Here is a 17,342-nt window from a genome sequence, read left to right on the forward strand (position 1 = left end):
AGGCGGCGCTACACTGACGTCATGACGCTGAAGAACACGGGATGCTACATACTGGCATTCTTCAGCATTGGCTACAGTGTACCCTGGAGGCCACTCTGTGTGAGAGCTTTAACAAAGGGGTCATATACTGTGTGGGGTGGTATAAAAGAGGGTCATAAACAGTGTTGGGGACATAAATAGGGGGATCATATGTTGTGTAGGGAGTAAAAAAATGGATGTCAAATACTGTGTGGAAGCCTTAAAAAGAGGTCTGATACTGTGTGTAGGCCATAAATAGGGGCCAGATACTGTGTTGGGGCCATAAAAAGAGGTCAGCTACTGTGTGAGGGCCATAAAAAGAGGTGCCGACTCCATGACTTTGACTCACCGCTGTTTTCCGTATTCTGCACTGATGCACTGATGGGTGATTGGACCAACCAAAGCTGGCCCCATTTGGTCTGTACACCCTTATCTATCGTTTCAGAACACAGGGAGTCCTGGGTTTGAATGCAGCCAAGGAGAAAACATGAATGGGGTTTGTATGTTCTCCCCATGTTTGCATGGGTTTCCTCCGGGTACTCCAGTTTCCTTCCAAATACAGGGTCGGACTGGCTTACCAGGGGACCGGTGAATCCTCTGGTGGGGACTTACTGGACTCCCTACACTTTTTTTTTAATAGGCAGTAGAGGTGGTGTAAAGCCCCTATCCACTTACCTCTCCCCGCTCCTAGCCCCATACGCCGCGCATTACGTCATCACGACAAAATGTGCAGTGCACAGGGCCCAGGCTAAAGTGGTAAGAAGAGAGGCCTGAAGCAGGAGCAGGGGAGAGGTAAGGGATGCAGCTAGGTTCTCCTCGGTTATGCAATCTAGTTTTAATAACCAGATCTCAAAAATGAGGAGAAGTGGCGCAGCCAACCCGGTTCTGCTACTAATAGAGCAGAAAGCCACTACCACTCATAGGCTTGTAGGACATAAGTCCCATTGAGCCTGTGGCCTACAAGCTAATCCCCAATACTTACCTGACTACTCCAGCACCTCCTGCTTCTTCTTGCTCTGGGTGTACATGATGTCACATGGATCAAGAAGGAGTGGGACCGGGGTGTGGACAGGTAAGTACTAACCTAATGATGCCAATGGGGGAACCAGTGAAAGGGCTAATGTATGGGCCATATAAAGGCTTCTTTACTATTCCTTACATAGAGTGGCCAACTAACCTGCTCCACCCCCCATACAGTGACCCCTTCACTATATTCCCCCATATACTGGTCCCTCCATACAATGGTTCCTTCACTGGTCCCCTATACTGTATGGGAACCATTGATGGGGGCCATTATAGTGTGGGGGGGAGTCAGTGATAGAGGCCAATATCCTGGGTGACATTAAAGGGGTTGTCCAGGGAAAAATGGACAACCCTTTTAAAGTTTAAATAAGCTGGGGCAGTGAAAGAAAATGTATACTCCCCTGTCCCCATTGCTCCGGTGTCCTCCCACACCTCCCAGTTCATTTGCTCCTGCGAGGTCTTCCAGCATTGTGTGGAAGCACAATCAGGGCCTGAATGACACTATCTGTGACATCATGGATCTTCTTGCTGAGCAGCTTCAGCACAACGCCAGAAGGAGACGAACCGGGAGGCACAGGGCGACAATGGAGCAACTAGGACAGGTGAATATGTTTGCGTTTTTTTCACGGCCCCCAGCAGATTTAAATTTTAAAAATTTAGCCTGAATAGCCAATTTATCAGGAGTTTTATTTTAATTAGGCCAAATGGAGGTGCCAAAAAACCCTTAAAAAAATACAGAACTTTGTCTCCTGTCCCCAGTGTTTCCCAGCGCGGTTCGGTCCTGCACATCTGTTGTATTGTTCCAGCAGAAATTCCCTCTGACAATCTGCTGCCTAAGGGAAGGGACCTGGTATGTCACAGCCAGTCTGGACTTCTAGCAAAAGAAGACAGCGCAGCTGCAGGACACCAGAGAATCCGGACAAGGTCAATATGTTTTTTTTTTAGTTTGTTTTTTCAACTCCCCCAGATTAATTATAAAATATATATATATATATTTTAGACGACCTCTTTAAAGTGTGGGACATTAGTGGGGTATATTAACTTTTGACATGGGCCCCCCTCCCAGTCGACACCGATGTCAAAGACCTCGACCGGCGCCCTCCTCCACACTCTATTATGTCCCTTAGTGGCCCCTGCACACAGTATTATGCCCCATAGTGCCCCCTGCACACAGTATTATGTCCCTTAGTGGCCCATGCACACAGTATTATGTCCCATAGTGTCCCCTGCACACAATATTATGTCCCATAGTGGCCCCTGCACACAGAATTATCCCCAATAGTGGCCCCTGCACACAGTATTATCCCCCATAGTGGCCCCTGCACACAGTATTATCCCCCATAGTGGCCCCTGCACACAGTATTATGTCCCTTACTGGCCCCTGCACACAGTATTATCCCCCATAGTGGCCCCTGCACACAGTATTATCCCCCATAGTGGCCCCTGCACACAGTATTATGTCCCTTACTGGCCCCTGCACACAGTATTATCCCCTATCAGACCCCAGAGTATAATAATCGGAGACCTGGGGGAATAAAAACATAAAAAATGACTTTTTCTTATCTGTCCCCGGCTCCTACACTGTCTTCTCTGCTGCCATCCTTCTGAAATGATGTCAGACGTCACATGACCCGGGACGCAGGCCGGGTTCATGTGACGTCAGAGACGTCAAAAAGGACGTCAGGAAGGAGGCCTGGCAGGATCGTGGAGAGGTAAGTAACAGTGTTTGTTACGTTCCCTTACCTCTCCTGGGCCTCCGATCATTATACTCGGGGGTCTGCAAAGACCCCCCGAGTATAATGATAGTATTTGTGGGGCCCGCGTTGTCACTTACCGATCCCGGCCCAGCCAGGATCGGCAAGTGAATAGGGCCCGTAACGGCCTATTACAAAAAAAAACGCAGCGGTAGCGGCTGACACCGGACCCCCTAATGGCCCAGGCCCTGTGGCAGCCGCCTCTGCTGCCTCTACGGTAGTTACGCCCCTGCTAGTGGGCTAAAGGACCTTTGTGATGTCATGACCATGTTATCAGACTCTTGTGTGGCGGAGCTATTCTGGATACTACAGGACATTACACCGAAGCTGCTGGGAGGAGATTGATGGAAGGTAAGGAGGAGAGAAGAGACAGAGAGATTTTTTTCAGAATCAAAAACAACCTCAAACCAATAGACGACAAGGTTATAGTAACATAGTAAGGATGAAAAGAGTCCATATAGTGCAGCCCACTGTAATGCATATTCATCCAGAAGACGACAAATCCCTTATAAGATCATTCCTGATTCCCGATATATTAAGGAGAAAAAATGATTTCCCAACACTAAATATATCAGTTGAAAATCTTAGAACATGGACCTTTTACCATTAGTCCAATTTATATAACTTAATATTATTTCTCTCTCTTGAACTCTTTCAACAAATCCACCATCACAGCATCCTTCTATTGATAGGGTCCATGGAAAACACAGACAGCACACGGACATCATCCTTCTCCCGTCCAGTTCCATAGAGACCCTACTCTGATATATCTTTGAGACAAATTCTTACATAGTAAGATAAGGTGAAAATTTTGATCAAAATTTGAAAGCAAAAGCCAAGGAAGAAGAAATAAAACAATTCTCTTCCATTATTAGTATTCTCCCAGGTCAGATCCTTTTACATTCCTTGTCATCTGTCCCCAGGGTCAAGCCGCTCATCATCCATGAGTCAATCAAAAAGATTTTTAATAAGTTATGTTTTTTTCTCGATTTTATGGATTCCTAATTATACACGAGGGGCCGATGCAGTACGTCAATAGGGGAGGTGGGTAATGTATAAAAGATCCGAGAAATTCAGGAAAAACTTGGGCAGGGAGAGGTCTCTAAATTGTGAGACTCCATCTACAGACGAGGGAACATCAGTGCCCATTGTACCAGAACCAAACAATGGTGAAAATCATTAGTAATACAATGGACGCCGCCAAATTGTAGAAAGAAAAGGTAAGTTATTTATTAAAAATAGATTATATTACAAAGAATAGAATATGCAACTATGATTGCTACTTTTGTAATTTTTACTATTATTATTAATTTGCACTTATATTTCTATTTTACTATTTATTATTATTTTTATACATAGTTTCACTTAGATTTCTATTGTTACTATTATTTTTTCTAATTGTATTATTATTTTAATTTTACAATTATTATTCCTGTTATTATTGATATATTACTTCTATTTCTGCTTTTACCTTTATTATTTCTAATATATTATTATTATTATTATTATTATTATTATTATTATTACTATTATTATGGCTATTATTATGGCTATTATGGCTATTATGATTATTATTAAGTTTTTTTGGGGGGGTCTGTTTTTTTTTTGTATCAATTGTGGTTAGTGGTGTTTGTATCAAAAAGCAGCAAGCTTTACATGTGGTGTTTTTGATGGCATACTTCTGTATAGCCTTTGCTACAGAGCTGTATAAATTGTATAAATTGTCTAAACGTTGTTTCCTCTTTAAAAAGCAAGATCTTTTTTTTCTAGAACGCAGCACCAGCCTATATTAATTGAAAAAACGTCCAAACCCCCAAACAGGTAAGAAATGCAGACCCATAATCCATACGCATAGTATCTGCTGCATACAGTGCTAGATTATACCAATTCCTCATATATTTGCATTCTTTACGGATCTATTTAAGATTTATGTATATTATGGAAATTGGCAAGAACAAGGAGACAGAGAAGGCGTATAACCTTAGGATCAGACTACACAAAGGTCTGCATAGGAGCTGAATACTATATTGGAAGACGCTTTTAATGTAGATTATTTGCAGTTGTTTCATGTTCTGCTTTGGATACATTACAGGAATATACGTATACTTGTGCTTTTAAGGTGTTTCAAGATATTATTGGGGTTGTAGTTTCAGATTGAAGACCACTGCTGTATGAGCTTCCAGATTTGCCTTTGCATGCCACAAAGTAAATACATACATTTCCTATATGGGTTGTTTTTCAGGTTGACTAGTTCCTCTGTAATAATGTGTGAAGGTAACGCGTCCACGGTCACAGAATTCTTCCTTCTTGGGTTTAAGAACATAGAGAACCTCAGGATCTCACTTTTCTTTCTGTTTCTTTTGACTTATACTGTGATTCTTCTTGGAAATGTCTTTATTATCATATTGGTATCAGAATGTCATCACCTCAAAGTGCCCATGTATCTGTTTCTCCGAAACCTTTCTGTTGCGGACATCTTATTTACCACCAATATCATGCCAAATATGTTATATGGTATACTGACGGGAGGAGCGGACATTTCCATCACCGGATGTTTCATCCAGTATTATGTGTTCTGCAGCTCGACCTACACTCAGTCTCTGATCCTTACGGTGATGGCCTTTGACCGGTATGTGGCCATCTGTCATCCTTTGCGCTATGCGGCTTTGATGAACCACAAGCTTTGTCTACATCTCATCTACTGGCCATGGGCCATTTGTTTTATCCTGTTCCCTATTGAAGTTGCATCTTTATTCCAGCTAAGATTTTGTGGCTCCAACATCATTTCGCATTTCTTCTGTGACTTTGCCCCCATCTTGGCCATATCCTCCTCAGACACGTCCATGGTAGAGACCGAAGACTTCATATTTGCTATCCCACTCATGTTCATGCCCTTTGTGGTGGTCACCGTCTCCTATTTCTGTATTGTTATCGCAATCCTAAAGATTACCTCCATTGGAGGACGGTGGAAGGCGTTCTCCACCTGCAGCGCCCATCTCACCACCATCTTCATCTTTTATGGGACTCAGATCACAATATATATATTTCCAGTTGGGGACAACACAGTCTATGGGAAAACAGTGAAGTCTTTGTTGTACACGGTGCTGACACCTTTCATTAACCCGATCATATATACTATGAGGAACCATGAGATCAAGAGAGCGCTACAGCAAATCATATATAAAAAGAGCAAAACCTCCATTTATCCCAAATTCCGTTAAAAATAGAGGGAAATACAATAAAATGTATGAAAAAAATAGGAATAGTAGAATTTTTATTATGGTTATTCTGTCTATGCCACCAGCAGTGTAAACAGTGGGTGTTCACAATCTAGTAGCTATGGCTACGTCCAAGGTCCTATGTTGCATACAACATCTCCTCGTTTTCTATTTCAATCATTAAATATCTTTATTTATAATATAAATCTACATGAACTGACAATTATGATCATTCGCAATGTGTCAACCAGCCGCAGGTCAAAGCAGGTGTGCGCAGGGGCTAAAAATCCCTATGTCCATATCCTGCACCCGGCTAACACATTTCAGAGGTAACCTCCTTACTCATATCCTGAGAAACAAAATTTCCTGTTCCCTTTTACAGACTCTTAGTTAGGCACACACATGATTACAAAACATTGATTGACATGTTAACGCATTACACGACAAGAAAAAACACAGACCAAAAACACTGATAATATTCACAGAGCAATATAAACATAATGAAAGTTATGTTATTATATTAATAAAGTTACTTTACAAAAAAAAAAAAACTAATAAAAAAAACCCAGAAGAAAAAAGCAAAGTCAACAAGAAACAACATGCAAACATATCAATATTAAAAACTTCATGAAATGAAACTCAGATGTCCTACTTACGAACTTGCAAAGAGTAAATGAGTCTCAAACCATGATCCACACTCCAAAACATGATTCTGATAAGTTCATAATAGACCATTGCCCATAACAAATATAGCCGCTAACAATAAGTCATGCTCTAATGCGCATGCGCAAGAAAAGGAGATCGATCACTGGCTATAAAGAACAATCACGTGTTGGAGTAGAATGAAACCTGATTGGATAATATACTGATACTTAGAATTACAAAGATCTTAAGGATAGTGAAGCAGTGATCTGTTCTCTTAATTACTAAAAAAGAAGAAAGAAATACCGCAATATATAATCTACACCTAAAATCCACAAATAGGCACAAATAGCATGTCCTCAGATGTATTCCTAGACATGATAAATATAACATATATCATTTCTAAAGTTCATACCTGCTGGATAGCGGGAGTTCATCTTCAAAATCCAAAAGGCTTCACATAGGTGGAGTTTGTGCTCAAAATTTTTGCCCCGTTTGGGCCGTGGAACATGCTCAATAGCTTTCAAACATGATGTGTTACCTGCATGTTTGCTCAAGAAATGCTTCGATACTCCAGTGACTTTGGAACGGTTGCTGTTATGAATACTTAGTAAATGCTCCGATATTCTTATTTTTAAAGGTCTGGTGGTACAACCAATATGATTAAAGTTACACACTTCACGTGATATCATACAGTCCTATGAAAAAGTTTGGGCACCCCTATTAATCTTAATCATTTTTAGTTCTAAATATTTTGGTGTTTGCAACAGCCATTTCAGTTTGATATATCTAATAACTGATGGACACAGTAATATTTCAGGATTGAAATGAGGTTTATTGTACTAACAGAAAATGCGCAATATGCATTAAACCAAAATTTGACCGGTGCAAAAGTATGGGCACCCTTATCATTTTATTGATTTGAATACTCCTAACTACTTTTTACTGACTTACTGAAGCACAAAATTGGTTTTGTAACCTCAGTGAGCTTTGAACTTCATAGCCAGGTGTATCCAATCATGAGAAAAGGTATTTAAGGTGGCCAATTGCAAGTTGTTCTACTATTTGAATCTTCTCTGAAGAGTGGCATCATGGGCTACTCAAAACAACTCTCAAATGATCTGAAAACAAAGATTGTTCAACATAGTTGTTCAGGGGAAGGATACAAAAAGCTGTCTCAGAGATTTAACCTGTCAGTTTCCACTGTGAGGAACATAGTAAGGAAATGGAAGACCACAGGGACAGTTCTTGTTAAGCCCAGAAGTGGCAGGCCAAGAAAAATATCAGAAAGGCAGAGAAGAAGAATGGTGAGAACAGTCAAGGACAATCCACAGACCACCTCCAAAGAGCTGCAGCATCATCTTGCTGCAGATGGTGTCACTGTGCATCGGTCAACTATACAGCGCACTTTGCACAAATAGAAGCTGTATGGGAGAGTGATGAGAAAGAAGCCGTTTCTGCACGTACGCCACAAATAGAGTTGCCTGAGGTATGAAAAAGCACATTTGGACAAGGCAGCTTCATTTTGGAAACAAAAATTGAGTTGTTTGGTTATAAAAAAAAGGCGTTATGCATGGCGTCCAAAAAGAAACAGCATTCCAAGAAAAACACATGCTACCCACTGAAAAATTTGGTGGAGGTTCCATCATGCTTTGGGGCTGTGTGGCCAATGCCGGCATCGGGAATCTTGTTAAAGTTGAGGGTCGCATGGATTCCACTCAGTATCAGCAGATTCTTGAGAATAATGTTCAAGAATCAGTGACGAAGTTGAAGTTACGCCGGGGATGGATATTTCAGCAACACAATGATCCAAAACACCGCTCCAAATCCTCAGGCATTCATGCAGAGGAACAATTACAATGTTCTGGAATGGCCATCCCAGTCCCCAGACCTGAATATCATTGAACATCTGTGGGATGATTTGAAGCGGGCTGTCCATGCTCGGCGACCATCTAACTTAACTGAACTTGAATTGTTTGTCCAAAATACCTTTATCCAGGATCCAGGAACTGATTAAAAGCTACAGGAAGCGACTAGAGGCTGTTATCTTTGCAAAAGGAGGATGTACTAAATATTAATGTCACTTTTCTGTTGAGGTGCCCATACTTTTGCACCGGTCAAATTTTGGTTTAATGCATATTGCGCATTTTCTGTTAGTACAATAAACCTCATTTCAATCCTGAAATATTACTGTGTCCATCAGTTATTAGATATATCAAACTGAAATGGCTGTTGCAAATACCAAAATATTTAGAACTAAAAATGATTAAGATTAATAGGGGTGCCCAAACTTTTTCATAGGACTGTATATATATGACATGGTCAGCTGCACAATTCATGAAACTATTTATGGCATAATCAAATAAATGACATGAGTCACTGAAGTGAGAAACCTTAACTGCAAACCTGCATGTCTGACATCGCGATCGACCACATTTATGAAAACCACCAACGTGTAGCCAAGTATTAGATTTGACATTAGTATTTTTGCCTTTGAAAAACTAGGGGAAAGATAGCTGCCAAGGGTTTTACCCCGCTTGGCAACCAAATTGAAGCTTTGGGATAACAATTTACCTAATAAACCATCCTGATTTAAAATGGGAAGGTTGAATTTTATGATCCTCACAATGTCATTATAATCTAAACTATACCTCATTGAAAAATAAATTTCAGATCTATCATGATTTGTCTTCATTTTCCTTTTCTTATTTAATTTTTACTAGGAGCAAATTACAAGGGATTAAGAAGATAATATTGTTTCCCTTAGTTCTAACAGCGGCACAATGTGTGGGGGTATTCCTGCCCCTGTGTGCTGGTAGGACAGGCGGAATGTTTTAATTAGCCAATAAAATACATGGCTTGCCCTATAAGAGGGCACAAGAACCTCCCCCCTGTGTGTTTATACAAAAGTAATATAGCAAACATAACATTAATTGGGTACATACATCAAGATATGATTCCCTGGGTGGGAAATCTTGTGCCACTGTTAGGACTAAGGGAAACAAGATTACCTTCATAATCCCTTGTTCCCTGTCATCCGTACCAGCAGCACAATGTGGGGAGGTAGCAAGTAATCCCCTTTTTTGGGCGGGATCACTCTACAACAGAGCTTAATATAGTATGAGCAAAGGTAGTAGAGTCAGACGCACGGTTCCTTAACCGATAATGCAAAATAAAGGTAGATTCGGATGCCCATGAGGCAGCTGCGCAAATCTGGTCTAAGGAAAGCGCTATGCATTCTGCGCAAGAAGTAGATACTGCTCTGGTTGAATGAGCCTGGAGAAAGGCAGGCGGAGATAGCCCCTGGGAGGTATAAGAGGCTTTAATAGTCTCAGTGACTCACCGGAATATTGTAGCTTTAGAGGCCCAAAGCCTTTGTTTTTCCCCATATAATTAACTAGCTGTTACCCGCGACTTGGTCTGCGGTGATTGTAGCAGTGGGTATATACAGGCGTGGGTAAGGTTTTCGTAGTGTGTATAAGGTATGGGATATGAAATGTAACTTTGTATCTTGTTGTTGCTGTAATTCAGAGAATACGTGAGACTTTTGTGTTGAAGTTAATTTGTATTAGAGCTGCTATATATACGGTGTTGTGAGAAACTTTACATAGTGACTTTGGGACAGAGGTATTTGAAGTTAACCCTTTCCCGCCGATGGCATTTTTTGATTTTTGTTTTTGACTCCCCTCCTTCTAAACCCCATAACTTTTTTATTTCTCCGCTCCCAGAGCCATATGAGGTCTTAATTTTTGCGGGACAAATTTTTCTTCATGATGCCACCATTAATTATTCTATATAATGTACTGGGAAGCAGGGAAAAAATTCAGAATGGGGTGGATTTCAAGAAAAAATGCATTTCTGCGACTTTCTTACGGGCTTTGGTTTTACGGCGTTCACTGTGCAACCAAAATGACATGTCCCTTGTATTCTGTGTTTTGTTACGATTCCGGGGATACCAAATTTATATGGTTTTAGTTACATTTTGACCCCTTAAAAACAAATCCAAAACTGTTAAAAATTTTTTTTTGAAAAGTCGCCATATTCCGACAGCCGTAACTTTTTTATACGTGCATGTACGGGGATGTATATGGCGTCTTTTTTTGCGGGACTGGGTGTACTTTGTAGTTCTACCATCTTCAGGAAATGTTATTGCTTTGATCACTTTTTATTCAAATTTTTATCAGAATCAAAAGAGTGAAAAAACGGCGGTTTGGCACTTTTGACCATTTTTCCCGCTACGGCGTTTACCGAACAGGAAAAATATTTGTATAGCTTTGTAGAGCGGGCGATTTTGGACGCGGGGATACCTAACATGTATGTTTCACAGTTTTTAACTACTTTTATATGTGTTCTAGGGAAAGGGGGGTGATTTGAATTTGTAATCCTTTTTTTTTGTTGTTTTTAATATTTTTTTTTACTTTTTTTAAACTTTTTTTTTTGCATTTATTAGACCGCCTAGGGGTATTGACATGGGTGGGCGGTGTCGCGGATTGTCAGAGCGGTGGGGGTTGGCAAACATGGCTGCTCCGGAGCGTTAAAGAGAGCCTCCTGGAGTATCGTTAAGGTGAGGGGCAAAGTGGTAAAGTATATGTATATGTGATTGTGTGGGGTTAGGGGCGAGGCTGTAGAGGGCAATATGAATTTTGTGGCTTGCTATGGTCCAAAGTGTGTGAGATTGCAGAGATGGTGGTGTGAGTTTGGGGTTTGTGGGGGTCCTGGGAAAAACGTATGTGCGCTATTGTGACGAAAAGTAGCCTATTGCGCAATGGGGTGTATTAACTATGTTTGTGGAAAATTTCAGCCAAATCGGTCTAGCGGGTTTTGCGTGATTGACTAACAAACATCCGAACACACAAACCCACAAACATCCAAACTCACAAACTTTCACATTTATAATATTAATAGGATAAGTAAGTTTTCCGACCTGCTAAAAGGGCAGGTGCGACATAAATAGATTCGTAAGCACCGAACCACCTCCAGCATATGGAATTTCTCCTCCTCAGGTGAGGAAGGAGAGGGAGAGAAGGCTGAAAGGGAAATAAGCTGGTTAATATTTGTTGTAGACAGAACCTTGGGTCTAAATCCCGGAAGGAACCGGAGCTGCACGTGGTCAGGGAAGAAGGAGCTTGCAGCTCACTGACCCTTTTGGCAGTAGTAATTGCCAACAGAAAAGCCACCTTTAAAGTTTAAAACTTAAGGGGGACTTCTTCCAGGGGCTCAAAAGGATCTTCAAATAACGCAGTAAGGACCGAGGTAAGGTCCCATTGGTGAACAGGGGTAGTTACCACTGGTCTCAGCCTAGTTGCTCCCTTGATAAAGGTGCTCACTAAGGGATCCTGAGACAAACGCCTCCCCAGATATGTGTACCTTCAGCATGGCTGCAGCCAGACCTCTGTCTAGCCCATCTTAAAGAAAATCCAGGATCGCCCCAGTAGGGGATTGGAGGAGTCCACTTCATGTTGGAGACACCGGGCATTGAAGATGTTGCCAATTTGACGAAAATTCTTATTAGTCGATTCTGCCCTGGCGCTAGAGTGGGTTTTCAATACGGCTTGAGACAGTCCTCTATTCCTCAATAGGGACTGGTCAACCTCCAGGCTGTCAGGTTGAGGCTCCTCAGACCCTGGCATCTCAGCTCTCCTTGGGTTACCAGGTCTGGGAGGGGGGGAAGCCTCCAATATGTGCCCCAACTCATTTGTATGAGCTGGGCAAACCAAACCCTTTTTGGCCAGAATGGGATTATGGCGATTCCCGAGGCTTGGTCCTGTCTTATTTTTATCAATACCTTTTGTTGGAATAATATATATATATATATATATATATATATATATATATATATATATATATATATATGCGACCACCCCGGGAGAACCGTGCAGGAGGCTGGACTGTCACGGTGACCTTATAGGCACCAGAACTCCCAGGAGAGGTGCACAGGGAAATAGGCAGAGTCAGTTAGATGTGACGCCAGTTGGAGTATTGAGACACCCGCTGGTCCCTGGGCTGGAGATGGTGATGTGGGTGCCAGTGCTCTACTCCAACAAAGAGCATTTGCCCAGGGCTTAGCTGCAAGGAAGGCAATGTCCAGGCCAGGATCAGTAGATGTGCTCACTGCTTTATTGTAACAGGCATCTGCTGGTCACTTGTCCTGTAGCAGTGAGCTGTAGCACAGTGGCTTGTAGCTGGATGACACCTTCCCATGTATTAGCAGAGAGTCTAAGATGGCTGCAGATCCAGCTTCTGGTTTACTGCAGGGGCTCAGTTACCTAGTAGAGGTCGGTGCAGGCGGCCAGGGTTATAGCTCTGCTTAGCCTGATATAATCCTGTCCTCTTACTGACAGTGTTGGAGGCGCTGTCACAGCTTCTCTGTCCTACTGCTGCTATGGCAATCCTCACAGCACAGTGTCTGAAACACAAGATGGCCACTGCCACCCTTCTCCTTCCCTGGCTCTTACAGAATACTACTTCCTCTCTCTGCTATGACTATTTCCTGTTCCAGCTACAGATCCACTCACTATAGTGTGTGTTGCTATGGAGACCACAGCTCACTAGAACAAGTGAAACCAGAGAACAACAGCTCAACAACATTACACAAATGAACACAGAATAAACATGGCAACATATACAAACTATCATAACATGTAAGGCACTTATATGGCCAAATAACCATTAGTAACTCCTGTGAGGGGGTTACATCTATATATATATATATATATATATATATATATATATATATATATATATGTAAGGCAACAACTACTACTGCTGTATTATATGATAAGACATTCTGTCTGTGTTCATATTGTTAAGTTGTTAACAAAGTTCTGCTGAAAAAAAAAAGACACTCACAGATAGGATGTCCCTCCCCTTCTTCCTGTCTCTCTCTCTCTCTCTCCATCCACATGTCATGGCTGCAGGGGCTGCTGCAGTCTCTTCACAGAACTGGATTCTACTATAAGGGTGCATTCACACTGAGTAAACGCTAGCTTATTCTGAACGTAAAACACGTTCAGAATAAGCGGCGTCTAAAGCAGCTCCATTCATTTCTATGGGAGCGGGGATACGAGCGCTCCCCATAGAAATGAATGGGCTGCTTCTTTCACTCCGTGCAGTCCCATTGAAGTGAATGGGGAGTGCCGGCGTGTACGCTCCGGCATGAGCAGAGCTTGCCGTATACGCCGGCACTCCCCATTCACTTCAATGGGACTGCACGGAGTGAAAGAAGCAGCCCATTCATTTCTATGGGGAGCGCTCGTATCCCCGCTCCCATAGAAATGAATGGAGCTGCTTTAGACGCCGCTTATTCTGAACGTGTTTTACGTTCAGAATAAGCTAGCGTTTACTCAGTGTGAATGCACCCTAAAGTTGTAAGCTGTTTGTTGTGCTAAATAAACGCACATTGTTTGCTACTCAAGTTAGACTAGGTACTGATTAATGCCGCTGCTGACAGGTTATGGGCCCAGTCTCACAGAATCCCAGAGTCCCAGAAGCCCAGACTCTCACAGCTTCAGAGCAAGCGCAAAGAAGGAAACAGCAAAGTGAATCTAAGAAGAGATGGCGTCTAACAGTAATGCAATGAAGTTCACAGTGCCAAGCCTGACTAACCAGAACTATCAATCTTGGAAATTCAAGATAAAGATGCTGCTGATAAGAGAAGGTACGTGGAAATATACACAGGAGCCTAAACCTGATCCGGTTCCACAAGACTGGGCAGAAATGGATCAGAAAGCACAGAGTACCATATCACTCAGCATAGATGATAATCAGATTGTGCATGTATGTAAATGTAAAACTTCAAAGGACATGTGGGAGCAACTGCAAAAGGTACATGAGAGGATTAATCTAAGCAATAAGCTCTATCTAATGAGAAGGTTGTACCAGTTTAAGTTACATGATGGTCAAGATATACAGGACTATATAAGGAACACTCTAGAGACTGTAGAGCACCTGCGAGGCATTGGGGAAAATCTGAAGGATTTCCATGTAGCCGCATTACTTCTCAGCGGTCTGCCAGAAAGTTATGACACACTTGTAACTGCATTAGATGCGCACCCAGATGATGAGCTCACATTGGAGTATGTCAGAGGAAAGTTAGTGGATGAATAGAAGCGCAAGACAGAGAGTGCAAGTCGCATAACACAGAATCTGTCTTAAAGGCACAGGATTTATATGACAGTAGACACCACCTGAAAGAAGCACGTGAATGTTTTGTATGTAAAAAGCCAGGACATTTAAAGAAAGACTGCAGAGTTTGGAAAGCTAGAATGAATCAGCAGAAAAAGCAGAGCAGTCATCAAAGAGTTAAAACTGCTAAAGGTGTGCAAAAAGTCTCTGAGAATACTGAAACTGTATTTGCTGTCAGTACATATAGATCAAACCACGTGTGGTATATAGACTCTGGAGCAACTAGTCACATGACCAATAACAGAGGCTTTCTAAGCTTGACCAAAGTAAGTCAGATAAAGTGATTATGGCTAATGGTCAGCACATGAATTCAGAAGGCAAAGGAGATGGTTACCTTGATTGTCAAATCTCTCCAACTCAAAGCAGAAAGATCCCAGTAAAGGACGTGCTGTATGTGCCTAATCTGGAAGGTAATTTATTATCTGTGAAGAAACTCACAAAACAAGGAAATGAAGTTTCTTTTAAACATGATACCTGTATCATCTCAAAGCAGGGTCGTATACTAGCAAAAGGGAAAGTCAAAAATGAACTGTATCAGCTGAATTGTAAAGAGTGTGTGTATAGTGTTAAACAAGAGCAGCACAAGAACTGTATCCATGTGTGGCACAGGCGTCTTGCAAATAGAGACCCGCAAGCAATAAGAAAGTTAGCTCAAGAACAACTAGCTGAAGGTATCAGCATTGATCTATGTATCCAGACAATGAAGTGTGTGAGCTGCATTAAAGGGAAAATGTCCAGAAAGGCCTTTCCTAAGAAAAGTACCACGAAAACAGAAAAGCCAATAGATTTAATACACACAGATGTTTGTGGTCCAATGAATACTCAGACTCCTGGAAAGAAGAGAGATTGTCTCATATTCATTGATGATCATTCAAGATACACAGTTGTCTATCTGCTTCACAGCAAGGATGAAGTCCCAGAGAAGCTTGAAACATATATAGCTGAAGTATACAATAAATTTGGAAGAATGCCAAAAATCCTACGTGCAGATAACAGGACTGAATATACAAGCAATGAAACACAGAGTATTTTAAGGAAAAATTGAATTATTTTTCAAACTACTGTACCATACAACCCTGTGCAAAATGGTGTGGCCGAAAGAAAGAACAGGACACTCTGTGAAAGTGCAAAAAGTATGTTATTTGATGCAAACTTGCCCACAACATACTGGGGTGAAGCCATCATGACAGCCTGTTATCTTCAGAACAGACTACCAAGCAAAGCTACAGAGAATACTCCATTTGAACAATGGAACGGCAGAAAGCCAAAAATACAACACATAAGAATATTTGGAAGTAAAGTATTTGTACATGTTCCCAAAGGAAAACGAACTAAGTGGGAATCTCATGCTAAGGAAGGTGTCCTAGTGGGCTACAGCAAAACCCAGAAAGGTTATAGAATTCTACACCCAGAGACAAACAAGGTCACAATAAGCAGAGATGTGGTGATTGATGAAAACTTTGTGTCGCCCAAGTTTTGTGACATCACGCCAATAGTCCAGATGAAGCAGCAACTACCACAGTCAGAAGACAGCAAAAAGGAGGAGGTTGAAATTTGGTTAGACTCTTCAAACACTGAAGGAACAACAGAAAGTACAGATGAACCTGAAGTTAGGAGATCATCAAGACCAAATAAAGGTATACCAGCCAAACGCCTATCCTATATTGTCAAGGAACTACCTGGGCCAGAGCCACAGTCATGGGCTGAAATGCAAGGACTAAAAGGCAATCAGGTGTAAATGGGTTTTTAAAACCAAATACGACTCAGAAGGTAAAATTCACAGGTTTAAGGCAAGATTAGTCATAAAAGAATATTCTCATAAATATGGTGAAGATTACGATGCTACATTTTCTCCAGTTGCAAAGCAAACGACATTCAGGACTTTGATAGCTATAGCTGCTGTACAGATGATGCAAGTCAGACACTTAGACATAAAAACTGCATTTTTAAATGGTGACATTGAGGAGGACTTATACATGACTCAGCCTGAAGGTTTTGTCCTTGATTCACTTTGTCTTTGATTCACTTTGATTCACTGTGCAGTGTAATGGTGGTAGTCACAGTGTGGAGGTCATGTACTATCTGGGCCTTGTATAGAGGTATTCTTGGTCTATATATGATGGGTATTGTTTGGTAGTTGTCTGTATAGTGGTAATAATTCTCCCCAGTATAGCGGTACACACATAGCAGTTTAACAACTATATAGATCTTTACATTTTTTTTTTGTATTCCTGATCATTTAAGACTGTATCAATACCGCTGGAAGTGCAGTACAGAATATGATGGTGTTAGTATGTCAGGATATGGGGGCCCCGCTTTTAATTTTGCCCAGGGCCACACTTTGTCTAAAATGGCCCGGCCCGCCATCATTCTCCCATACACCAACAGAGCCTGACAGACCCCAGTGACTATATTGGGAGCGTTGGGTGTACTCAATAAAGAGAAAAGAACCAAACAGATGGGAAAACCCCCCAAAAAAATTATTATGTACAACTATAAACAA

The 17,342-nt window shown here is 41.6% G+C and overlaps 1 protein-coding gene across 1 annotated transcript; it reads left to right on the forward strand.

Moving 5' to 3' along the window:
• The first annotated feature begins 5,059 nt into the window (after positions 1–5,059).
• On the forward strand, positions 5,060–6,016 carry LOC142185451 (olfactory receptor-like protein COR4). The gene has a single exon (XM_075260881.1). The coding sequence runs from the start codon at positions 5,060–5,062 to the stop codon at positions 6,014–6,016; it is 957 nt and encodes a 318-aa protein (XP_075116982.1).
• Positions 6,017–17,342: the final 11,326 nt, after the last annotated feature.

Source organism: Leptodactylus fuscus, chromosome 11 (assembly GCF_031893055.1).
Source record: "Leptodactylus fuscus isolate aLepFus1 chromosome 11, aLepFus1.hap2, whole genome shotgun sequence".
Taxonomy (NCBI): Eukaryota; Metazoa; Chordata; class Amphibia; order Anura; family Leptodactylidae; genus Leptodactylus; species Leptodactylus fuscus.

Excerpts from the sequence above, each read along its gene's own strand:
- LOC142185451 (XM_075260881.1), top strand. The coding sequence starts at position 5,060 with ATGTGTGAAGGTAACGCGTCCACGGTCACAGAATTCTTCCTTCTTGGG.